Consider the following 27,102-nt stretch of genomic DNA (forward strand, 5'->3'; position numbering starts at 1 on the left):
TTTGAAAAAAATACAGTAACTTGATCAAGCAAATGCTGTCAAAAGGTTGTTTCTGGATTCCAAACTAAAATGGCTTGCATTTGGAAGTGCAAGATGTTTTGTTGGCGAATATCAAAAATGTGTAACATAAATGAACCATTTTTGAATGCCGTTTGACCTGAACTAAAAAATGTTTATTGTTTCTTTTGGTTAATGAGTTGCATTGCATATGGCTTGGGATAGGAAATTCAGATTGTGTGTTGTGGCGTAGGGGAAGGAACCAGCATAGGCTTCAGATTGCAGTTGTGTTGGGGAGTTAAAATACCCTCAGTGCATCCTACTCATCCCTCTCCGTTCACTCATGCTTCTATCCACATCCTCAGAGAATCATAGAATCCCCACAGCACAGGAGGCCATTCAGCCCATCTAGTCTGCACCAGCTCTCCAACAGAGCATCCCTCCCGGGCCCTATCCCCATGACCCCATTCATTCCCCTAACCTACACATCTTGGGACATTAGTCTCTCCAAACCACTCATGCTGGTACTTTACATTCCCTTTCTTACTATATCCTCGATCACATCAGTACCTCAACTGCTCTCCTTTTGAGCTTGCTTATCTACTGCTGTCTCTCTACTATCTTTCTCAATTTTATGGTTACTGAGCTGAAGGAGATCAGTTCACAGAAATAGAATGGTTTTCCACTTTTAGCCCTCAGTGTCAGCAGACTTTGAATTAAATATTCGATCAGCTGACCCACCAATCAGCCTTAAGTTCATTAAACGCATACATTCCTGTGCATTATTGACGAGCAATTTTCCTGATGGCCTAATGATGACAGTTTGGTTTGGTTTTTTTTTGTCCTTTGGATTTGTACACTATCCAAGTTTAACTTGCCCCTTCTCTGCCTGAAAAGGTTGCAAGTTTATATTAAATATGGATAATGGCTGAATAATACGGTATTGAATACATTCATATCTGGAGCCTGTATTCAATTTCAGTCCTTAACGACTGATTGAATAACAGCACGTTCTGTGTCTTAAAATGTTATAAGTGAAATTTGGATCAAAAAAGTATTTCAGTAAGTCTTTTAAAATTAAACTTGAAACGATTTGAGAAGTATATGGCTTTTCCCAGAGCTGGGCTAACTCTGTGTTGGGTCTTGTAAAACTGTTTTGGTGGTTTTTTTATAAACTTTACTCTTAATGACCAACTCCAAATGAGGACTTGCAAGTTTCATCAATAAGAGGGCTGCAATCCGAATAAATGGAGATCCAAATCTACCTTGAGTATAGATTTTGAATTAAAAGCATAAATGTTTAAAAGAGATAGTTAAGTCACTTGATCTCTGACTGCCGCAGTTGAAGTGTAATTGTATTTAATTTCCAGTGTTGACATGCAACCTGCTGATGAAGCTTCTGGTTCATGCAAATTCCTGGCTGAGGATCTCCAAAGAAACATGAATATTGCAAGTTAAATGTGAAAAAAAAAAGTTTTGGCTTTACACCAACATTTAATTTGCAGAGTAAAGCTGGACCTTTGGACTCCAGGGAAAAGCTGAGTACAACCTGGAACGGAATCTCCCACTTCTCACGTTAGCTGCATCAAGTGTGTTGAGTCGAAGTGCAATGTGGTGTCGAACTAGGTTCATTTAGTAATCCATTGGACTTCCCCATCCCAGATACTTTTTAAACTTCCACTTGAGCAGGAATTCTCTTTCCATTCTCCCTGCATTAGCATTTCTAAAACTGTTGACAGAGAGCTCTACTTGTACATGTATTCAGGCAGTTGAGTATTTGGATAATTATAGTCTCCCAGTGTCACCACAATAATCCTTCATCTCTGATTCCCGGGAAGATTTTTTCCTCTATCTCTTTTTCTCACTGTTTGGAGGCCATTAGAATACTATGATCTTTACCTTTTTTGCTTCTCAACTCTCAAACCAAATGAATTTTGTCCTTGCCCTCTCAAGAAAATCCATTCTTTCTAATACTACAGTGTCCTCTTAATCATTACCACCACCAGACTTCCCCACTTCACTTTAATTTTTTCTGAACCGTTTATATCCATGTACATTGTGTCAATTTGTCATCATTTTAAGCCATATTCTGATAATGCTACTACATCATATTCTCAGGACTGCTATTTGCTCACCAACCTTATTCATTACAATTTGTGAGTTTATGTTTGTGGATTTTAGTCCTGTCTTTGCATTTCTCATAGTCCTTCATAATCCGCTCTTATTTAATGTGGTACTGCTACCTCCTTTAGTCCAGCACTCTCACTTTGTCCACCTTATTCTCTTCTATATGCTGGTGCCTACCCCCCCTGCTAATTTAGTTTATATCCTCCCAAACAGGGCAGTGAGCCTCCCTATGCATAGTGAACCATATATGCATGAGCTGTCATAATGGAACCCAGGCTGCATGTTACTGCATCCTAAAATGCCCAACAATATTTAGGTTATTGTAGCCAAATATAAGAACTAAGGAATTCTACACTTAAGATCAAACTACTGTTATCTGGTCAAACTGTACCTTGAGTACAATGGCTGGAATTTTACCAGCCTGCCCGCTACGGAAATCAGAGCAAGCAAGAGGTGGACCATGGAAAGGTCCGTTGACCTCGGGCAGGATTTTACGGTTTCAGGATGAGTGAGACTGTAAAATCCCACCCATTGTATAGTCCTGATTACCAAGAAACAGGAAGACATTCAAGCTTTGGTAGAATTACAGGAAGAGCAAGGAGTTTGATCTCTAGTGCACGTTATGAGAAAATATTAGAGAAACTTAGGCTTTATAGCTTGGAAAGACAATGTCAAAGAAGTGATCTTAGAAGTAGATACGAACAATTAAGGGAATGGAAAATATTTCATCTAGTGTCAAAAGAGATTGTGATTACATGAAAATATCAGGGAAATCCAATACATTGGAATGTGTTCTGCTGGTTATATATTTTTGAAAACTAATTGAAAATGGAAGCTGCTTAAAAGCAGGGACGGTGAGGTTAATGGAACTAGTACTTTTGATATGTTGAGGAGCCTAGCAACACTGCAAACAGATGCTTGCCAAAGGCAAGCTGATAACAATGGGGAATATAACATGCAGGATTTGAAAAAGGTGCCAGAGGTTCAAAGGAGGATACAAGGTTTGAACTTGCATTTATGTTCTAAAAGTTAGACTCACGAAGTGAAGGTAATTAAATTAAGTTTGACTTCTGAAGAAATTTGTTCAGAAAAGGGAAGATCAAAAGGAAAAAACTGTATATCAGAAGCAATTTGACCTCTGTAGGGGAAGCTGCTTTAAAACCCCAGCTAACAATAGGAATGGCTGTTTTAACTCGCAGCAAACCATGTCCGTTAAGAAAGCTTGCCTTGTAAAACTAGCTGTTTTGTTCTACCTCTGAAGTAACCCCAAAAGCTAGAACTGTCTGGAGTGGTAACTGTTACTGGATTTTTAAAAAAACTATAAGATGTGTGAGAATCAGGTGTGAAGGTGTTTGGAACTGGAAGTTACTGATTAAATAGCCATTGTTTTAGTTAAGTGTACTTCTATTTGACTTTACTGTTTATTTTATTTAACTTTTATTTTAAATCATTACAAAACATCTGGGACATTATTCTCTGGTTTTCAAAATTTTTCTTGCATTATATCAAAGTGCAAAATACAGTAGAAGACAGTTATTTCAAGTTTCCCTTCTGAGATTTGTAGTAAGCTGGCATTTACCATCAGCTGTGCTCTTAGCACTAGAACTCTGCTTTAATTTCAAACTTAAGTGGAATAAAAGTGCACAGTTTGAAAATAAATACTCATAACAAACAGGAAGTTCTTCACACAGAGTAATCAGCTTTTAAAATTGAGTTACTGAGAATTATGCAGATAAAAACCTTGGAATTGTTAAATGTTGCAGCAATAAGAAGTATGATCATTATTGGATAGATCGCTTATGATATGTCAATTGGCCAGAAATGCACATAATTATCTTGTGATAATCAGACCACACTTTAGTGAGAGAAATGGGGGCCAGATTTGTGAATTGTCAACAAAATTGAAACAAATTATATAGGAGCCAGGGGAGGAGGTGGAAGCAGGCACATTAGCAACATTTAAGAGACATCTGGATGGGTACATGAATAGGGAGGGAATAGAGGGATATGGACCAAGTAAGGGCAGAAGTTTTTTAGTTTAGTTAGGGCATCATGATTGGCACAGACTTGGAGGGCCTGTTCCTGTGCTGTACTTTTCTTTGTTCTTTGATGTTCAGAGGTTCCTGAAACAGTTACTGTTTCCCACAGGATGAAGCAGGATTTGTATGGTGGGTGCAAAACCCAGTACAGAACAGGATTCAAGTATTACCAGTCAGGTTGACTAATGCTAATTTAGGTTAGAGTACTACCATGGTCTTACAACCCAGACTGTCCAATGATGCAGTGTAGAATCATAGAATCCCTACAGTGCAGAAGGAGGCCATTCAGCCCATCGAATCTGCACTGAACACAATCCCACCCAGGCCCTATTCCCGTAACCCCACATATTTATCCTCCTAATCCCCCAGACACTAGGGTCAATTTAGCATGGCCAATCAACCTAACCCGCACATCTTTGGACTGTGGGAGGAAACCGGAACACCCGGGGGAAATCCACGCAGACATGGGGAGAATGTGCAAACTCCAACAGCCAGTGACCCGAGGCTAGAATTGAACCCAGGTCCCTGGCACTGTGAAGCAGCAATGCTAACCACTGTGCCACCATGCCGATCTTATTATAAGATCTTACAATTTTCATTGCTAAGATAACCTAGCTGATAAGCCTACCAAATATGCTAGTAGAATGATAGCAAGATATTTCACACTGTAGATATGTTGACTTGTCAGTTGTACAGTGTACGTCTTCATTGCTCCTTTGAAAACACATTGAGGTAGTGCCAGAAGGCCACGAGCAATGTTGTTTTGACTCCAGACCCGAGCTTGGTGGGGTAAAATATTGATTTGTATAAGTTAGCGGAATATTAACATAGAGTATGCTGATTTTCACCAAGTGATTGAAAAGTCATAGATTGATCCTCTGGTTCAAATTGTAGGTATCTATTGGTAGAACTGCTCTTGGGAACAGACCACGCTCCTGGAAATACACATTGATTATTCCTGTCCACCTACATTTGGAAGAATTATATAGCAATGATTAACTGAATAGCTGACCCAGAAGACAAAACCTCCAAAAGAATTCTGGACTGTAGCTATCTAAACTCTGGATGACTCCAAGTGAAGTTGAAGGAATTTAAGTTAGAGCTTGCTAGGTTTAATAAGTTTTGAGTTTGTACAGACTTTCTGCCAACTTTTCTATCGTGAATTAGTGTGATCACCTAATAGAAACTGACGTGAACATGTATTTGCATTTTATCTCTTAAGCACACAGCCCCATCCCCATCTAGAAGTAGGGGTGGTGCAGCCTTGGACGTGTAGAAGAGTATGATTATAGTGTTTGAATTTTACAGAAGCGGTTCCCGTTTATAAAAACAGATAAATGATTGTATAATGAGGATAAGTACAGAATACTGAATCTAAAAATGGATGCAGAATTACCTCTGCGCGCCTTGATTCAATTATACCCAATTCCAACTTGACCTGAAGACCACAGATGGTTTTACAGATGGTATGTAAGCCCAGAGGAATTTACTAGCTAGGATAAAACTGCTTGTTTTTGCTGGAACACCTGACACTTTATTGCAGTTTGCGCTGCAGAGTAGCAACAATTTTGCAATAACAAAACATGGGGAGAAAGCAGGGAATACGGTAATAGTCTGTATGACTGGCTCAGCCTGTATTTTCCACAGCAGAACTATAACAACGTTTTCAGTCAGGAATTATTACTGCTATTTTGTTGCATGAATGTCTTCCATGGCATTGCACATGGGAAATAAAGACTAATTTCTGCCATAGAGGGCATAATTCTGGGCATAATTGGGTTAGGGCACGGAGACGTAACTCATTTCCCTTTTAGAATTAGTTATTTTTGTATTTCCACTGTTAAGTTTCGATGTCTATATCAGGCTTGTTCAACCTTTTTGCGCAAGGGGCCATATTTCCATTCTTTTCCTCACTCAAAGAGCCCATGATCAAATTTTGGAAAGATGAGCACAAATACTGCGGATGCTGGAAATCCAAAATAGAAACATAAAATGCTGGATAAACTCAGCAGGTCTGGCAGCAACCGAGGAGAGAGAAACGCCATTAACATTTCGAGCCTATATGCCCCGTCTACTGAACTAAAGAGGGATAGAAATGTGATTAATTATATACTTGAGAGGAGATGGGTGAGGCAGAATAGGAAGTCAGTTATAGGTTGGAGCTAAGGAAAGATAGACAAAGATGTCAAGGACATATTATAGAGGGGCTGCTAATCGTGGTAATGATAGCCAAGTTAGGATAGCAGAATGTGTTAACAGAAGAACAAAGGTCATTGCTCAGTGGGAGCAAAACTGAACAAGCGCACACACACACTTTTTTTCTCCCTCTGTGTCCCCCTCCCACTTCCTCCCTGAAAACCCTTCTCTCCCCAGCACACTCACTGTCGCCAATGTTCACTGTTCCTCCAATCACAGACTGTTTCTCTCCCACATTTACATGGGAGACGAACGGCCTTTGATTAAAAGTGTAGCTCCTTGCACAATCCTCCCTCCACTTACCTGTCTTACTGGCATTTTGAACACTGGCTCCACAAGCCAGTATTGATAGGCATTCACGTACTGGAGGAAAAGATGCAATTATACTGTGATAGGTTTATATAGGCAGCTTATGTTATAAATTTGGATGTACAAAATTATAATGTTAAAAAGTGGGCTGTGCAGATATGTGAAAACATAAAAACTTTAATATATATAATTAATCAGTTGCCTGTGGCATTACCCACAGTAATTCAGAACAAAAGTAAATTTCCCCTCAGTACATTAGTGAAGTCGCAGATATAACTGTGCGCATAGCTCTTACTGTATATAGATTTGGCCGGTTTATAACAGTATAAAACTCTTCTTTGCTTCCCCACCCTCCTCTCGCCCAATTCCACGTAGTTAGCCCTACTACCCCATGGATATGTTAGTTCCCTTCTGTGCAGCTGCCTTTAGTTGCTAGGGTGCAGAATAGTTTCTCCAGCATTTATATCTTTGGAAATCTGAATTAAAACAGAAAATGCTGGAACTCTAATGAGAGCTCTACAACCTGAAATGTGGTCCGTTTCTCTCTCCACTGACGCTGCCTGACCTGCTGAGTGTTTTCAACATTTTCTGTTTTTATCGTAAATAATTAAAACTTGCATAACGGAACTCCAGTGGTTTAAATTGGAACTAGCGCTAAATAATTCAAAGCTTAGACCACCAAGCTCCTACTGCTCACAGCATTCCAGGTTCCACAGAATGGAACTGTATGAGGCTAGGAAAATAAGTTTCTGCCGTCCATTTCATGAATCCAACAGCACCTTTTATCACTTTGCCAGTTCCTTGCCTGCTTCAAAGTACTTGCTGACTGTCTGATCTTTCCAAGATGCCTAAACTGGCACTGTGAGTGGCGATGGCTGAAAAAATACACTATAGTATTTAAAAATAAAAAGAGCCTTTATTTTAAAAAAACGCACAGCATAATATCTAAATTTAAGGATTCACAGAAGGCCATAATAAAGGGAGAAATGATGTACTGTGCCTGCCAAATGTGACAAATTTAAACTCTTGAAGTGTTAAAATTTTAAAACAAAGGATTAAGATAACTCAAGCTGAGGAGGAAAATCACTGTAAAAACAAAAGCTGGCAGCCGCGGTTCAGAAAGCTGGTGCTCGACTGCCCTGGCTTTTGCATTGCAATGATTTACATAGGTGAACTCCATTTTAAGTATGGATTTATATGGAAATAATTAGGGAAAATGTTTGATCTAAATTATGGTATCAGGAAATCATGTGGTGCAGTCAGCAAGGGCATATAGAAACAAGATACAGATCAGGTATCCTTTATCGGAAACTGTCAGTGTTTTGTGTTTTGGTTTTCAGATGTAGCATAAAGGCCGAGGCCTACTTGCATTATAATGGCTGAAGCCTAGGCTAGGTTATAATCTAAAGTAAATAAAAGTAAGATGTACCACTGAATAATAATACAGGGTTACAGTCGGCGGGGGTTGTGTCGGTGAGGGTCACAGACTTCCCACCCTAAAGGTCAATGAGATTTTTTTAAAGTGCGGATTTGGATGGGTTCAGTTTTTAGATTTATGGATAAAGGATACTAGACCTGTAGATGTAATGAACATGTACATACGGATCTTGGGAATTACATGTTACCTAGATTACAATAGTGAAATATGTCAGTTTTTCTAACAGTGCTTAAAAGTAACACTGCAAGTTCTTGTCATTAGGAACTGAAGTCAGATCTCAAGTCAGTAACACTTTACTGCAGAAAATTCAGCCAATTTCATTTATGTTTTTCAGTTCCGCCAGTTTTAGTTAAAGAGTGGGCTGCTTACAAGGGGAAATCACCCCAGACTCCAGAACTGGTAGAAGCACTTGCTTTTAGAGAGTGGACGTGTCCTAATTTAAAGAAGCTATGGCTGGGAAAAGCTGTGGAGGATAAAAACAGAAGAATGAGGGCATTTCTTGCCTGCATGAGATCCGACACACCAGCTATGCTTAATCCCTCAAATGTCCCAACGCATCTTCTGGTTCTTTGTTGTGTGTTACGGTAAGTAAAGTGCATTGAATGATAGTAAGTAATAATTTGTTTTCTGTTCTATTCAGCATTTTGTTTTAAAAAGCACGAATAAATGCAGAGTCTAGTTCTTTGCAACGCATAAAGACGTGGCTCTTTGAAGTGCACGATATACGCTGAGGAAAATTCATTACGCGTTTTTCACCGTCCTGCCTATTAAATATTGTAAATGTTTATAAACTGAGCATCCAAAATTAGTAAGTCTGTTTCTACTGGTCAGTGAATTTGTACTATGGGAACCAAAACTCAAGATTAGAAGCTTGAAGAAGGAGTTAAGAAATACATTCCTGCAAATAGCTATTACAATATAGAATGCTTCAGCACATGCACTTTTAAAGTGAAATCAGCATGTAAGAGAATTAAATTAGAGCTTGGGGAAAGAACAAGAAAATGGAATTGAATTTGGTGACATCTTTGTAAAACTGTAGAATAGGCTAAAACATAGTACTTTAAAATTTCCATGTATAATTTTATCCCTATAAACTGCATATTTTTTATCAGTGTGAAGATTATCTTGGGAAGACTTTGCATGCTGCTAAAAAGGCTTATAATGTTTAGTCTGAAACACTAGCTTCCCATTGCCTTTTTATTTTGTTTTTCTTTTACACTAATCTTGTTTCATTCTAGTGTCTAGGTTAAATTCTAGACAGGAATGCAGTCAAAATATTTGTGAAGAGTTACACCAAATCCTAATAGTTAAAAAGCATGTTTAAGAGCAAGTTATTTGTCCCAAAACCTTTTCCCTTTTTATCGAAATCCCAGAAATTTGTCGTCTTGCCACATTTCTCAAATCACCACAAGATGCCTCTTGAACTGAACAGCTATTTATTTCACATTTTGTACATTAACAGCCTTTTCTGAAAGATTGTATACAAATTTAAATGTCTTTATATCATGGATAATGAGATTAGGCATGTTATAGAAATGTTGTCCTGAGATTGCCTTTTAAGAAAAGTGAATACTATCTAATTGGTGGAATGCTATTGTGTTTAAATAGTGAGAGTTTATTCGAAAATTTCTCTTATCCTGCTTCTCTTCTACAAGATGTCCCTCTGTGGCATCATCCAAAAACACAAGGTGGGATTCTCCCAAAAAAATTCTAAGTGCCGAATTCGCATAAAGCTGGGGTAAATGAATTCCCACACTGTGTGAATCTCACGAAAAATCAATGGGCGGCGTATTCCCGCTGAAGAGACCGGCAGCATTCTGCGAGCTGGCCACTGTACATGCGCCGATTTGTCAGTGCCAAGGTCGGCGCATGTGCAATAGCCCCATACTGCCGGCATCCCGATCGCTGTCAGCTTGATCACTGGCCTCTCTCCCTCTGTCACCAATCCCTAATGCAGAGTGTCAGCAAGCACACACACACACACACACACACACACACACCCCCCCCCCCCCCCCCCCCCCCCAAGCAAAGGCTCTGGCCCCACACCCTTGGCACTGCTCAATGCCTGGTGGGCAGTGCCAAGGTGCCCCCTTGACATTGCCACTTTGCCTGTTGGGCAGTGTCAGGAGGAGCGCCCCCCCCCGCCCCCCGACCTCCTGGGGGGCCTCGATGGCTTCCTTCACTCCAGCGGGGGTTAGCTGCCAACTTCCCGAAAGTAAGGAGCTGGCACCCAGAGACCGTGGCACCCAGCAGTAAGCCTGTTAAACGGCCTCCGCTTGAGTCTCCTGGCCAAGCAGCGCAGCGGGTTGGGAGAATTGCCCCCATAGTGTTAGTTTTCACATGCAAACTGATGACGCCCAAATCTACTTCATCTACACCTTTCTCAACTGCTCCACTGTTGCTAAATTATCAGATTGTTCATCTGACATCCAATGTTGGATGAGCATAAATTTGCTCCAGTTAAATATTGGGAAGACTGAAACCATTATTTTGGTCCCTGCTCCTAACTAGGTTTCCTAACTATTAACCCCATCTCTGTCTTTGAGAGTAACCAGCCAATTTGCAATCTTGCTGTCATATTTGGCCCTGAGGTGAACTTCTGACCAGATATTCATGCCATCGCTAAGGCTCCCTATTTCCACTTCCCTAACATTGCCTGCATTAGCCCCTGTTTCAGCTCATCTGCTGCTGAAACCCTCATTCATGCCTTTGTTACCTCTGGACTTGATTATTCCAATGCACTCCTGGCTGGTCTACCCTCCATAAACTGAAGTCATCCAAAACTCTGTTGTCTGTATCATAACTCCCAAGTCCCTTCAACAATCACCCCTGTGCTCACTGACCTACACTGATTCCCACTTAAGCAGTGTCTTGATTTGAAACTTCTTGTGCTTGTTTTCAAATCCCTCCATGGCTTTGCCCCTCCCCGTCTTTCTAATCTTCCTCCAGCCCGATAATCCTCCGAGATATCTGCACTCAACTAATTCTGATCACTTGAGCATCCTTGATTTTGATCACTGCCTAATTGGAAGCTGTGCCTTCAGCTGCTAATGCCTTAAGTTTTTCAAATCCCTTCCTACATTCCCTGCTTCTCTACCTCTTTCCTTCTTTAAGACACTCTTTGAAGACCTAAGCGTTTGGCTGTCTGATCTAATATTTCCTTGTATAGTTCAGTGTCATATTTCCTTTTATAGTGCTCCTGTGAAGTACCTTGGGATGTTTGTTAAAGCTGCTGTATAAACTAAGTTCTTCTGCTTGTTGACTGAAATTTAAAATGGACGTTTACTTTTCCCTTATAGCCACTTGTTACAATGGCCAGGGGTGAGGATACTGCGTCGCCATGAACTTGATGCATTCCTTGCACAGGCTTTATCTCCTAAACTTTATGAACCGGATCAATTACAGGAGCTTAAGGTAATCAACATGGCTACTAATTCAATGAAAGATGATTGGAATCAACAGATATTTAATAAAACTGAATTTGTTTTTATTGATTTTGTATTATATTTACTTGTTTATTTTAGTACTATGAAATTAGCCAAGGCCAAAATAAGCAGTTAAAAAAGCATAATTTCTAAAGCATGCCAAAGTGGTGAACTGTTGCAGTAATGTTCCCCAGGGCTAGTGTTGAGACCACTGCTCTTTTTGATATATATTTTTATGGCCTAAGCTTGGATTAAAAAGGCATAATTTCAAACTTTGCACAGAGACACAAAACTCAAATACAGTACATAATGAGGAGAGCAATAACAGACTTCAGAAGGGCATTGACTGGTGAAATAGGCAAACACATGACAGTGGAAATGTAATGCAAAGAGCTGTGTAGCAATTCATTTTGGCAGGAAGAATAAGGAAAGGCAATATGAACTAAATGGTCAATTTTGAATATATCCAGAAATGAAGACCTGTGGTGTAGTTACACAAGTCTTGAAAGTTAGAAAAAGAATTTGAGATGACTATTAGAAAGGTATGTGAGTATGGGCTTCTTGGCTATGTGTGTGAATAGAGGAAAATAGTACAAAAGCAAGAAACTATATCCCTAACCCTTCATGAAACACTGATTATACCCCAGCTAGAGTGACCAATCTCGGAAAGATGTCAAGCCTTAGAGGGAATGCTGAAGAGATTGTTTGGAATAGCACTGGGCTGAAAGACTTAAGTTGCATGGGGAAGAGCAGAGCAGATGTGTTTATTTACCTTTGAGCTGAGAAGGCTAATGGCAGATTTTGAGGTATTTAAAACATGGAGTTTTGATAGAATAAGTAAGAGAAATGGTTACCAGTGGCAGAAGGGCCAGAGCCAGAGGGTGCAGAGTTAAAATATTTGACAAATGAACCAAAGGCAACTTGGTATTTAGTTTTTGAGTTAGGATCTGGAGGACATTGCCTAGAAAGGTAGTGGAATGAAATTCAATAATAACTTTCAGAAGGAAATTGGATAAATGTTTGAAGTGGAAAAAAGTGAAGGGAGGCGGGGAAACAGCAAGAAGCTAATTGAATAACCAGTTCAAAGGGCTGACTCAAGCACGATGGGTAGAATGGCCTCCTGTGCTATATTATTCTATGATTCAAATGTCACATTATACCTAAGTATCCTCCTATTTGCATTGGAATACTCCCAAATTTAAAATAGGCATAAATAAGTGTAAACAATCAGGATCAAAGCAAACACCAAACCCGTGACATTATATTCTAAAAGTTTATTATAGTCTAAAAATAGTAATCTCGACTACATTTCAGGCACAGCATATTTTGCAACCTGCAGTGGAGAAAAGTTTTCAATTTTGAATGTGACCTATACTCGCAATGAAGAGATCAGAATCATGAGAAAGAGAGTGGAACCTTAAAATCTGCTGGTCAAGTTGAGACATCCCTGAACAAGAAAATATTCAGATTTGTGAGGTGGGAGTGAGGCCAGGTTAGAAGCCAGAGATTTGTTTTGACTGCCGCAGAAGATCAAGGAGGCTTGGGTACATTGTAATAGCACATTTTCACAACCTTTTAAGCCAGTTAATATTTTTGAACCCACATTCTGAGGGCAGGACAAATCCCTGGCCTAGAAGTTTAGTTCTTCAAAATGGAAGTCTGTAATTCTACTTTGACATCAAATCCATCTGAAATTATTAGATCTGGAGGGCATGCAGAAACACAGATCTCAATGTTAATTCCTGCCCAAAGACACAGCTGTTAAGCTCCAAAAGATGGGACTACGGAAGCAAAATACTTTTGATACTGGAAATCTGAAATTAAAACAAAATGCTAAATATATTCAATACATCTGGCAGCATCTGTGGAGAGAGAAACAGAATTAATGTTTCAGATCAATAACCTTTTATCTGAACTGGAAAAATTTGGAAATATAATAGGTTTTAAGCAGGTGAAAAGGGGGAGGGTGGAAAAAGAACAAAAGGGAAAGCATGTACAAGGGCAGAAGACAGGAGACATGTTTGTGTTCTTGTGTTTCTCTTGTTTTAGCTGGCAGATGGCAGCTGTTCAGTCTTCTGCCATTCATTAAACGCATATTTTGTTCCTTTACCGCTCCCTTTGACTCAGCACTGCCAACTCCAGAATCACAGGTTTTGTGACGCCACTTGCATCAGTTTCCTTCCTTCATTAGTTTTGCCAGTGGCCATCAGTGCTAAACTTTCCACTTTGTCCAGCTGCTTTTGTTTAAATTCTTCTTTTCTAGCCAGTCCAAGAGCATGATGGCAAGCACGTTGACAAAGGATCTGCTTCAGAAAGAAATTCTAATGGATGGATTAGTCATTTCAAATTAGACCAGACATGAGTTTTCTGAAGTCGTAATGAAAGGATTTATTTGTTATACCAGCCCTGTGGTTTGGATAGTTTCCTCCTAGAATGGCTTTTATCTTGTCTGCATTTAATCAGCTAATTTGAGATGTGGTAATAAGGAGTCATGTAATTATTAATGTTTTAACATATAGGAGGAAATCTCTTGAAGAACTATGTCCAGAAATCTACATCAAAATAAACTCAATTGATACCTTAGTCACCAAGTATTAATTCTGTGTAACCAGGGATATGGCAGGGGTTGCTAATCGGGGCAGGGAGTGGGGAGGAGGTGGTGTCAGGCGAGGGGGACATGCAAGAATAATGCAGGATAAGCCTTCTCCCTTGAAGGCTTTAAAAAGAAAAGGATTTCTCCAGTGAACTGGAAAAGCTTGCATTATTTAAAAGCTGAGCATTGCTAGTGTGAGTGGTGTTTTCTGTTTAAGTAATGAACTGTATAGGAATTAGTGTGGGGAATGCCACCTTTGCATGAGCACCTGGCCTCAGCTGGGAACATAGTTTTTCTTAACTTGGAGGCTGGAGAGCTCTGAATCGGGTTGCAGCATTGGAGAAGGGCAATGGAGGTGGACAGCTGCCTGGAGTGCATTACCCACCTACATTGAAGCTCTAATTTGGGAGAGCTGCAACAAAGGTAAGTATCGATAAATGAGTATAATCTGATTACCAATTAAGCATCCCGGAAATAGTATGAAGGCTCCCGAAACCAGAAATGCATGCTTATAGCAAGACTGAGCAACATATGCTGGGAGCATTAATCTGTTTCAATTCTGTTGTGTACACATTTGAATTATTACTATTATACAAGTCCCTTGTGCGTTTTAGGATACTTTCAATGTTACATAGTTAAACTCCCCTGAAACAGTTATGACGCATAATCACTTTTCAGTGGGATTTATATCGTTGGAAGTTGATAATTACAAATGTAAAACAAATATAATGTAAAATTTTCTCTCTTTTTTTGAAATTGCTTTTTGTTTGTTCTTGGAAATGATTACAAATGGTCAGTTAATTAACCTCATATTTGAGGCCGGATTTTGTGGCCCTGAAATGGGATGAAATTGAGGCAGGAAAGCAAAAACATGGCCACCGGAGCAGTGTCGGTGAAAGACCCGCCTCCTTTTCTGCGGCCAGCCATTTTATGGGGTTTGGGTTGGGCAGCCTCTGGAAACTCTCTGCAATGCCACCAAGTGAGAAGAGGCAGGAATGGCTACAGAGGCAGGACAGAAAACTGGGAAACTTCTTGAGAAGTTAGGTACAGGATTTTTGTGGGTTGGGGGGTGGCATTAGAGGCAAGTTAATTGAAGGAGATCAATAGTGGAAGGAGCAGAGACAGGGGGACAACTCCATTGCCAGGCCAAATTTTGGGTGGGCACTTGGGTCCCCACCCAGGAGGTTCATGTATGAGTTTGTAATTTCTGACAACTAAGGCTGAGACCTATTGCTGACACTTTTAAGGGATAATCAGAACTGTTGGGGCGAAAAATGGTGACCAAGGCAGACCCTTTCCGAGCGTTCTGATGAAGTTGGCAGACCCACCTCTGAGACAAATTCCCAGCCGTCTGACAACAATTAGGATCACAATGCGGGATTATTCCCACCTCCTGATTCCTTCCTCTGATTGCAAAACCTGTTGCCCTTAACTGAGTGTATAGATATGGTCCTATGGTAGTTTTGTTACTGGACTAGTACTCCAGAGATGCGGAATAAAAATCTGGAGTGCGAGTTGAGATCCCAACATGGCAATTTAAGAAGTTGAATTCAATTCTAAATAAAGAATAAAGCTGAAATCAGTATCCACTGTCGGATTGCCTTTTTTTAGAAAGAAAAACATCCAACTAATTCACTGATGCCCTTTGGGAAAGAAAATCAGCTCTCTTCAGATATTTTGCTGCAAATGCACAGACTCTGCAGTGACTACACTGTTATGAGAAGAAGGCCCACCACTACATGCTCAAGGCAACTATGGACAAAAAGTGATGACCTGGTCAGTGACATCCACATCCTGAGAAATCACTTTAAAATTCTTAATGAGGCAGTAGTCAGGGAAATTACAATGTAAGGCTACCTGTAAATACCAAAAGCAGTAGCTAAGCCAGCCCAACATCAGTGGGTCAGAATAAAGCTCAGCATCCATACCACATTCCATCACGACCATGTGGGCAACAGATGACTAATAGGAGGAAGCTCATTAACACACCCATCCTTTACTATGGTGAAGCCCAGTAGTGAGTGCAAGAGATAAAGCTGCATCTTCAGTCAAAAATACCACGTGGATGATCCTGCTGGTCTACTCCAGAGGTCCCTACCATCATAGATTTCATTGCCCAGCCAAGTCAATTCACACAATGTAGATTTATTCCTGTGTATTTTCTTTTCCAGATTGAAAACCTGGATCCCCGTGGTATCCAACTCGGCGCACTGTTTATGAGTGGGGTTGATATGGCACTTTTTGCAAATGATGCATGTGGGCAGCCAATTCCATGGGAACATTGTTGTCCATGGATGTACTTTGATGGCAAGCTTTTCCAAAGTAAGCTTATAAAAGTGAGCCGGGAAAAGGTGTCCTTGATTGACCTCTGCGATGGTCAGGTACGGATTGTAATAAATGTGCAGTTTACATTTACATTTTAAATATAATTTTAACAATGTAGTAATAAAAACAAATTGTATTTAAATTATTGATTAGAATAGTTGATCCTCGTTTGGTGATTTATATAATTATATGTTTCGTATCAATGCAGTGGGCCTGAAGAGATTAGCTTCAGAAAATAAATACTAATAGTTGATCATTTTAATTGCATCGTTTTAACCAACACCAGAAACAATTCTGAACAAGTTGCCCTTATTTAAGATGATGCAAGACGATTCAATATATTGCAGAATGTAGGAGTGTTACCTGATTTGGTGCCTGAACCTTCAGTAGGTAAATGGACTGTTGTGAATACTGAGTTATATATGGCAGAATAATAAGCCTGATCCTTGAACTGAAATCAGTTGAGTCAAGGTGGGAAAAATTGGCCAAGAAGTTACTGCCTCTGACTTGATGACTAGTGAACCCTTTGTGTAAGGGAACTTTTGGTGTGGGTCTTTGTTGAGGACCAGATCAAGTCTTGCTGTAAGATTGCCACTCCTTTGAACAGACCATGAATACTTATTATGTAAACTTGTTCATGAAGGCTGTTCGGAAAGTCGTAGGCATATGCAGAATTATACGATGAAGTACTTTCATTTGAAGTGAGAAAGGTTTTAACTGGTACATTCAGTATGTGCATGCTAAAAGGTGTAGTTTGTGATGCACAAACAAATTGTCTAATATCCGAAATTAAAGATACAAATTAATTGTTTGAGAAAGTAACTAGATATATTTAATCCAGAGCTGTATTACAGCAAAGGTTCCCAAACTGGGAGGGTGGGGAGCACAAAAAGGAGCACGCAATTCAAGCCTTCTCCATTGGTATCATTGTAGAATTCCTTCAACTCCACAACTGTTGTTGATTCTCCACAACTCTGATACCTCACAACTATTTTCGGTATCCCCCTGTGTTTCTTTCCATTCAGAATGTGTGTTTCCATTCTGATCTGTACATCTGCAGCATACAGTTCATTGTATGAGCCTTGGAGGTTGCCCACTGCATAGAGCGATAAATAAATAATAGGAAGTTAGCGACTACCTAACTCTGCTACAGAAAGATGTTAAACTGTTCTTGGCCCGAGTTAAGTGAAACATTCATTTTTTGTTTGTCCGTGTACTGAATTCCCGATGAGGCCATGGATTCTCATGATGTACAGCAGGGAGATGAAAAACTTGCATCAGCCAAATAATTGTCTTATTATCCAGAGCCCTGCAGCTTTCCGAAAAGTTTATTTGCCCTGCTTGAACTTCATGTTATTATCTTAAATTGAGTGTCAAGTTCATAATAACATCCGAACATGAATTCTTGATATTTTCACAGTAGAAATAAATGTCAATTTGTATTTTAAACTTGCAATCAAACGATTTATTAGACCATGTTCTGCCCAGCCACCACCCCAAACAACTTAACTGTGGGTCTATTCTAGTCCTACTTGCAGGGAATTGTTTTCACCCTGCCCCCAGTTCATATCTACCCAGTGAGAGTTTTCCTTTCAATTGAAGTTGTTTATGCTCTCATCATGGCCGAAAAATGCCTCCGATCGATTGACGCTTCATTTGCAGTCCTCGGTCAGAATTGTGGCTGGGGTTCCACTGTACTTATGGCAAACTAGTGCCAAGTGAGATGATTACATTCCCTATTAAAGCTCAAAGGTGTTAGGATGGAGAATTGAAGGTTACGGTGACAGAACAACTCAAGATTCTGGATTTCCAGCTACATTTACACAAATAGTAATTATGTGGAAAGACTTCTTTGGTTCATGAAACTCCTAGATGCTCAGCAAAAGGAGTTTGCAGACTTCTGTAGTAGGGTGATGGACCAAATATTGTGGCACAAATTGCTACTGTCTGGGTTTACATCTGAGCTTTCCAACATGTAGCCCCAATTTTAGCCAGGTGCAGATGAGTAATTTTACTAAGGGAAGATGAAAAAAGATGCTTGGCCCACACTGCAGTAATATGCAAATATTTCTAATTTCCTTGAATGCAGTGGAGTCTACCGAAAGGAAAATCCCATTTTTCAGCAAAACTTGTTCATCCAGGCAATTTGACTACACATTATGCCTTTGTTTCTGCTCGTACTCATTAAATTCTCTCCTAAACTATTGCTGCAACTGACAGCTCTAATTTAGTTTAATGTGGTGATTTGCTACCAAATCCCTGACCAATTCCTACTTCCAACCTGACATGTCTTCTGACATTTGGACAATCGAACATCACAATTTAGGCAGGTTAACACTGATTATCGTGCATTCCAACAGTCTCTGGTTTCAGAGGACATGTTGGATAGTAGAAAATAAAGGGTTGGCAGAGCTGGAAGTACCTCTGAAATGATTGAATGACATTTTAAATTTATTCTCAGACGTTGCTGGCAGCGTTGACGTTCTTGCTTGTTCCTAGTTGCCCTTGCTGTTTTGATATAGCTGAGTGGCTTCCTGTGCCATTTCAGAGGGTAGTTGAAAGTCAACCATAATGGTATGGGATTGAATTAAGTCTCACAGCTGAGTTAGAATTATGAAGTACACAGTCTGGCCTATTTTGCTTAAATACTGCAGCAAAACATTGGCGATCGAAGAGAGTAATGTGTGCAGTGATATTTCATAGAATCTTAAAGCAGACAAAGGAGGTTATGCAGCCCTTCATGTTTACACCAGCTCTTAGAGTGAGGTATCCAATTAGTCCCACTGCCCTGCAATTTTTTTCATTTTTCAAGTTCGCCATCAATTCCTTTTAAATGTAAAAATATTCAATCTGCTTCCACCAGTGCATTCTAGATATTTAATAGGTATTTTGTCAATGTACTGTGTAATTTTTGTTGTTAATGATGCACCTTTTTGCACAATATTTGTATCCCAGACAAGGGTACACTTTATCGTAATTATGTCAACTGCCATACTTTCTCGCATTGTTTCAACTCTGCAAAGAGTCACACTGTTTTTGTATGATAATATCCTAAATACTTGGAAAACTTTTGCCAATCTAGTTTATTTTTACATTTCCTGTATTAGCTGTTTAAGAAGCGCTAATCTGATGGCATTAATGCACATTTTTGACACCCATAAAAGGGTGCAGAATGTAAGCCATGAAGTGCACCATTTTTATTTGGTTATTCACCATAATCTAACGGGGGCGATTGCAGGATCAGTTTTAATGTAATTTGTAGGCAGGCTTAGAATTTCAGAGAATTCTGAAGGACGGCACATTCAGTTTGGATGTCTAAATATGAATTAAAAGACCCACTCTCAATAAATGGATGCAGGAAATCCATTAATGTCTGTTTGATATTAACTTGTTTTGGCTTTAAAAGGTCTATCAGTGCATCGAAAGGCAGACTTCGAAGTATAGTTTATATCACAGAGACCTGCAGATAGGTTGTCAATGCAGATTCACCATTTGACAAATTGAAAAGTAACTAGGCATGACCTTCTTAAGTTGGCATTATTCTGAGGGTCAGGCAGGCTAGGAAAGTGTTTCTCTGGAGTAAAGGGAAATACAGTGTCATCAGGGAGGAAATTAGACGGGTAAATTGGAAGGAGGCATTCTTGGGGAAAAGTACCGAAGGAAAGTGGAGGATTTTCAAGGAATGTTTGTCTGGAGCTCTGCATGACAACGTTCCGATGAGACAGGGGGGTGTTGGTAGGGTACGGGAACCGTGGTGCACGAAGGTTGTGATGAACCTGGTAAATAAGAAAAGAGAGGCGTACAGAAGGTTCAGAGAGCTAGGAGGTGTTAAGGATTTAGAGGAGTATACGCGATGTAGGAAGGAGCTTAAGAAGGAAATTAGGAGAGCGAGAAGGGGTCATGAGAAGACCTTGGCGGGTAAGATTAAGGAGAATCCCAAGGCTTTCTACAAATATGTCAAGAGTAAAAGGATGAGATGTGAAGGCATAGGACCCTTAAAAGGTGAAGGGGGAAAAGTTTGTGCGGAACCGTTAGAAATGGCGGAGGTGCTTAATGAATACTTTACCTCGGTATTCACGGTGGAAAGGGATCTGGGTGGTTGTACTGCTGGATTGCGGAGGACAGAAAGGATCGAGCATGTGGACATAAAGAAAGAGGATGTGTTGGAACTATTGAATGGCATCAAGGTTGGTAAGTCGCCGGGACCGGATGGGATGTACCCCAGGTTACTGTGGGAGGCGAGGGAGGAGATTGCGGAGCCTTTGGCGATGATCTTTGCATCGTCGATGGAGACGGGAGAGGTTCCGGAGGATTGGAGGATTGCGGATGTGGTCCCTATATTCAAGAAAGGGAACAGGGACAGCCCGGGAAATTACCGACCGGTGAGTCTAACCTCAGTGGTTGGTAAGTTGATGGAGAGGATCCTGAGAGACAGGATTTATGATCATCTAGAGAAGTTTAGTATGATCAAAAGTAGTCAGCACGGCTTTGTCAGGGGCAGGTCGTGCCTTACGAGCCTGGTTGAGTTCTTTGAAAATGTGACCAAGCACATTGACGAAGGAAGAGCGGTGGATGTGGTCTATATGGACTTCAGCAAAGCGTTCGATAAGGTCCCCCATGCAAGACTTCTTGAGAAAGTGAGAGGGCATGGGATCCAAGGGGCTGTTGCCTTGTGGATCCAGAACTGGCTTGCCTGCAGAAGGCAGAGAGTGGCTGTGGAGGGGTCTTTCTCTGCATGGAGGTCAGTGACCAGTGGAGTGCCCCAGGGATCTGTTCTGGGACCCTTGCTGTTTGTCATTTTCATAAATGACCTGGATGAGGAAGTGGAGGGATGGGTTGGTAAGTTTGCTGACGACACCAAGGTAGGTGGTGTTGTGGATAGTTTGGAGGGATGTCAGAAGTTGCAGCGAGACATAGATAGAATGCAAGACTGGGCGGAGAAGTGGCAGATGGACTTCAACCCGGATAAGTGTGTAGTGATCCATTTTGGCAGATCCAATGGGATGGAGCAGCAGTATAAAATGAAGGGTACCATTCTTAGCAGTGTAGAGGATCAGAAGGACCTTGGGGTCCGGGTCCATAGGACTCTTAAATCAGCCTCGCAGGTGGAGGATGCGGTCAAGAAGGCGTATGGCGTACTAGCCTTCATTAATCGAGGGATTGAGTTTAGGAGTCGGGAGATAATGCTGCAGCTTTATAGGACCCTGGTTAGACCCCACTTGGAGTACTGCGCGCAGTTCTGGTCACCTCATTACAGGAAAGATGTTGAAGCCATTGAAAGGGTGCAGAGGAGATTTACAAGGATGTTGCCTGGATTGGGGGGCATGCCTTATGAGGATAGGTTGAGGGAGCTTGGTCTCTTCTCCCTGGAGAGACGAAGGATGAGAGGTGACCTGATAGAGGTTTACAAGATGTTGAGGGGTCTGGATAGGGTGGACTCTCAGAGGCTATTTCCAAGGGCTGAAATGGTTGCTACGAGAGGACACAGGTTTAAGGTGCTGGGGGGTAGGTACAGGGGGGATGTCAGGGGTAAGTTTTTCACTCAGAGGGTGGTGGGTGAGTGGAATCGGCTGACGTCGGTGGTGGTGGAGGCAAACTCGTTGGGGTCTTTTAAGAGACTTCTGGATGAGTACATGGGATTTAATGGGATTGAGGGCTATAGATAGGCCTAGAGGTGGGGATGTGATCGGCGCAACTTGTGGGCCGAAGGGCCTGTTTGTGCTGTGACTTTCTATGTTCTATGTTCTAAATTGTATAAATTTACCTAAACAGTCTAGTTTCTATACCAAATGTACCAAATATGTAGAAATTATCAAACTAGTTCTAAGTTGCAGCATAACTTAAAATCAATTTTGTAAATTTTGATGTGCACAGTTTAAGCATACCATTTACAAGGCAATATGTTTGAGATGCAAATACTGTTTTGAGAATATGGATGCAAGATACATATTTTGAGATTTGAAGTAGCTTTGGTTTACATTATAAATTAATAAAGAGCCATAAGGCTATTAGTGTTTAATTTTGTATCTTATGCACCATTGTTTGGTTTATCTGCATTATTGATGCTTTGGGGAACAAGCATTATACAGGAAATCCAGAGTGGAAAAATGTGTACTCTATACTTAGAACCTGTACTATTTTGTGATTAATTATAGGCTGATCAAGCTGAAAAACTTGAGAAAATGCGTCAGAGTATTCTGGAAGGCTTAAACTTTTCTAGGCAAGCTCATCCTCTTGCTTATCCTCCTCCAGCAGCCATGCATTTTTATCCAGCTGCAGTTTATCCACGGCCTGTTGGACCAATCCTGACACATCATGGTAGAGGAAGAGGCTTGGGTGGTAAGGGGCATTACTGTTTTGTTTATACTGAAGTCTGAAATGTCAGCAATGTTTTACCCATAAATGACATTGTATAATCTATGACATTTAAACCTGACGTGTGTTTGGCGTAACTAAGTAGTTAGATTTTGGTTTCGATTTGTCCAGGCACATGACAAGTTAAATAGCATGAAGTCTCTTATGGTCTGAGATAAAATTCCTTTTTTCCCAAAATCGTCATGATGTCTACCATTTCCTGGCTTTGCATTTGTGTAAATTATCACTTCCACACAGCTGGCTTACATGTGAGGAGTCAGGGTGACTTTATCTTTGACCAGTATATTCCTGCATGGTACTGTTTAGGTTGCTGTGATGGGAAACTGTAACTACAAATTTGTTGCAGCTTCAACTCAATTTTTAGGCCTTTTGCCAGTGGCAGTTACTCAGACAATAATTAACTACTGGCTTTTCGAAGATACCTTTGATTTATCAATGGGTGATTTCCACTTGTAACCTGAAAATTTGTGCTAAGCCGTTTATCATTTATCTTGTGTGAGATCCAGGTTTTAAATTTGAAACATTTTTACAGAGGAAAATTGCCATGGAATTTGTAGATTTGAGAAGAATATGATTTAAAGCTTACAACACAAGAGATTTAGGAAGTAATTTAGGACCCCAAAATAAGTGGGTATGTTTTAGACGGGAGTAGAAGAAACAGGGCCTATGCTCTTTGAGACTCCCCATTTCCACTTTTAATGGAGGCAGGTGAAGGGGCGGGTGACCAGCCCACTTCCAGGGCATGATTCTGTGTCCGTGTGGGTTTCCTCCGGGTGCTCCGGTTTCCTGCCACAGTCCAAAGATGTGTAGGTTCGGTGGATTGGCCATGCTAAATTTCCCCATTGTGTCCATAGATGTGTATGTTAGGTGGATTAGCCATGGTAATTGTGAGGTTAAGGGGATAGGGCAGGGGGCGTGGACTTGGGTAAGCTTTTGCTGAGAGATGGGCCAAATTGCCTCCTCCTGCACTATAGGGATTCTGTGATTCTACAGTGATCATTGTATCTTGTTCCAGCTCTCTGCAGGAACAGTTCAAAACATCCCTTTGTTCTGTGCTTTTTACATTGCATTGAATCCCATCTGCTTCAAAAAAATTATCCTGTTTTCCTTTTGAGGATGCAATTATCTTTGACAAAGGATCCATGCTCAAACTGTTGATGTCATTGTATTTTGTAGCCAGCCTTAATGAGATTGACCTTGGCACTAAAATTGATATTTGTGCGAGTCCCTAATTTCCCTATTTGGTTGAAGACACACATTCTTAGAGAGTGGACCTCCATGAAATCCTCTCCTGTAGTCTAACTTTTATATCTGCAGTGGATTTAATATGATCAGGTCGTTGGAATGGAATCCCGATACTCCACCTTGGGATTTAGCTCACGCCAGAGAATCGAGCATGAGCAGGAAATACCCCTAAGGTTGCTTGGCTGAATATCACGTTCAATGTCGATTTATAAAAGAAAACTTGGGGGGAGGGGGGTGTCCCACAGCAGTGACCAGACTGTCCTGGTGTTTGAATTATACCAGGGTAATTTAATCTGCACTGATTCTGTTATTTTTTGGTACCGTTTGAAGTTGTATGATAGCTTTTGTGCTGATACTAATCCAGATCAATTCCAGCATCGGATCATTGTTCCATGTAACTATAGCACAGCCCACAGACTGCATGATTGTTTCTGGAACTGATTAGGTCATGTGTTGATCAAGGTTATTTGCTGACCTTGCCTCTTCCTCACAAACACACACACACACACACACACACACACACATGCAGTTTAAGAATACATTTTTTGTTTCTATTTTGTGTAAGATAACTGAAATGCCAGGGAAAGGATGAGGATGCATTGAATCACTGCGCTGCTCTATTGGCTTCAGTTTTGATTGGGCTTGAAGTTGTTGGCTGTCTGTATTGAAATTATTTTGTGCTACCTTAACTCAGTTTCAAGCGTTAACCCGCAAACAGCTTTTCACAGAATACTACAGTGCAGAAGAGGCCCTTCGGCCCATCGAGTCTGCACCAACTAATGAAAGGCCCTGACCTGCCCACCTAATCCCACTTGCCAGCACTTGGCCCATAGCCTTGAATGTTATGGCGTGCCAAGTACTCATCCAGGTACTTTTTAAAGGATGTAAGGCATCCCGCATCCACCACCCTCCCAGGCAGTGCATTCCAGACCTTCACCACCCAGACCTTCCTCAAATCCCCCCTGGACCTCCCTCTCCTCACTTTTAACTTGTGTCCCTTCGTAACTGATCCTTCAACTAAGGGGGACAGCTGCTCCCTATCCACTCTGTCCATGTCCCTCATAATCTTGAACACCTCAATCAGGTCGCCCCACAGTCTTCTCTGCTCCAACAAAAACAACCCAAGCCTATCTAGCCTCTCTTTATAACTTAAATGTTCCATCCAGGCAGCATCCTGGTGAATCTCCACTGCACCCCTTCCAGTGCGTTCACATCCTTCCGATATGTGGCAACCAGAACTGCACACAGTACTCCAGCTGTGGCCTCACCAGAGTTCTATACAACTCATCATGACCTCATTTGTAATCTGTACCCCGATTGATAAAGGCGAGTGTGCCATATGCCTTTTTCACCACCCCTATTCACCTGCCTTTCCACCTTCAGAGACCTATGGACAAACATGCCACGGTTCGTTTGTTCTTCGGAACTTCCCAGTGTCAGACCTTTCATAGTATACTTCCTTGTCAAATTACTTCTTCCAAAGTGCATCACCTCACACTTTGCAGGTTTAAATTCCATCTGTCACTTATCTGCCCATTTGACCATCTCGTCTATATCTTCCTGTAACCCAAGACACTCAACCTCACTGTTAACCACCTGGCCAATCTTTGTGTCTTCGGCAAACGTATTGATCCCATCCCCCACATAGTCATCTATGTCATTTATATAAATGATGAACAATAGGGGGCCCAGCACGGATCCCTGTGATACGTCACTGGCCTCCAGTCACTCGAGCAACCGTCTGTCATCACCCTCTGTCTCCTACTGCTAAGCCAATTATGAATCCACCTTGTCAGATCTCCCTGTATCCCATGTGCATTAGCCTTCTTAATAAGTCTCCCATGCGGGATTTTGTCAAAGGCTTTGCTGAAATCCATGTAAACTACAACAACCGTACTACCCTCATCCACACACTTAGTTACATGCTCAAAAAAATCAGTCAAATTTGTTAGGCATGACCTCTCTCTGACAAAACCATGCTGACTATCCCTGATCAAACCTTGCCTCTCCAAATGGACATGATGTGGAGATGACGGTGTTGGACTGATGTGGGCACAGTAAGAAGTTTCACAACGCCAGGTTAAAGTCCAACAGATTTAATTGGATTCACGAGCTTTCGGAGCACTGCTGAACAGCACTCTGAAAGTTCGTGATTCCAAATAAACCTGTTGGACTTTAACCTGGTGAGTCTCCTGAGGAAGGAACAGCGCTCCGAAAGCTCGTGATTCCAAATAAACCTGTTGGACTTCAACCTGGTGTTGTGAGACTTTTTACTGTCTCCAAATGGAGATAGACTTTCTCCTTCAGAATCTTCTCCAGTAGTTTCCCAACCACAGACACGTGACTCACTGGTCCGTAGTTCCCCGGCTTGTCTCTACAACCTTTTCTTAAATAGTGGGACCACATTAGCTGTTCTCCAGTCCTCTGGCACTTTTTAATTAACTCAAAATTGTCAATCTCACTCAGGCCACAAGAATGACTTTTCTTTTACTTTTTTCAATTCATTCATGGGATGTGGGCATTGCTTGCAAAGCCAACATTCATTGCTCCTACGATGATGGCAGTAAGCCACTTCCTAAAACCACTGCTAACCGCCTGGTGCATTAACACAGTGCTGTTAGGTAGTGCGTTCCTGCATTTTACTCAGCAGTGATAAAGGAACTGAAATATACTTTCAAGTCAGGAAAGTGTGCGACTTGGAGAGGAACTTGCATGTGGGAGTATTCTCATAAATCTGCTTTTCTCCATCCAGGCGATCAATATCGCAGGTTTAGAAGATGCTGATGTGGAAATAAAGTTTTTATTGGTTCAGTAAAAGTGAGGTTTACTCCATTGGGGTTAAGGCATGTTGGAGCAGATTCACTCACTCTGAGGCTACTTAGGCTGTATGTGAAAAATGAAAAAAGATCATATTGTTCTTTTAACTATTCCAAAAATAGCCTCCATTTTTAATGGTGACGGTGGCACAGTGTTCAGCACTGCTGCTTTGCAGCGCCAGGGACTCGGGTTCAATTCCGGCCTTGGGTCACTGTC

At 41.0% G+C, this 27,102-nt stretch overlaps 1 protein-coding gene across 2 annotated transcripts in view; it reads left to right on the forward strand.

The window, feature by feature from the left end:
* LOC144491601 (constitutive coactivator of PPAR-gamma-like protein 1 homolog) overlaps positions 1-27,102 on the forward strand; it is a 105,310-nt gene that overhangs the window by 65,448 nt on the left and 12,760 nt on the right. For both annotated transcript variants that reach the window (XM_078209647.1, XM_078209648.1), the window contains exons 11-14: positions 8,441-8,690; positions 11,406-11,520; positions 16,296-16,505; positions 22,605-22,788. In XM_078209647.1, coding sequence (XP_078065773.1) covers positions 8,441-8,690; positions 11,406-11,520; positions 16,296-16,505; positions 22,605-22,788 — 759 coding nt within the window. The remainder of the gene's footprint in view (positions 1-8,440; positions 8,691-11,405; positions 11,521-16,295; positions 16,506-22,604; positions 22,789-27,102) is intronic.

Source organism: Mustelus asterias, chromosome 3 (genome assembly GCF_964213995.1).
Source record: "Mustelus asterias chromosome 3, sMusAst1.hap1.1, whole genome shotgun sequence".
Classification (NCBI taxonomy): Eukaryota; Metazoa; Chordata; class Chondrichthyes; order Carcharhiniformes; family Triakidae; genus Mustelus; species Mustelus asterias.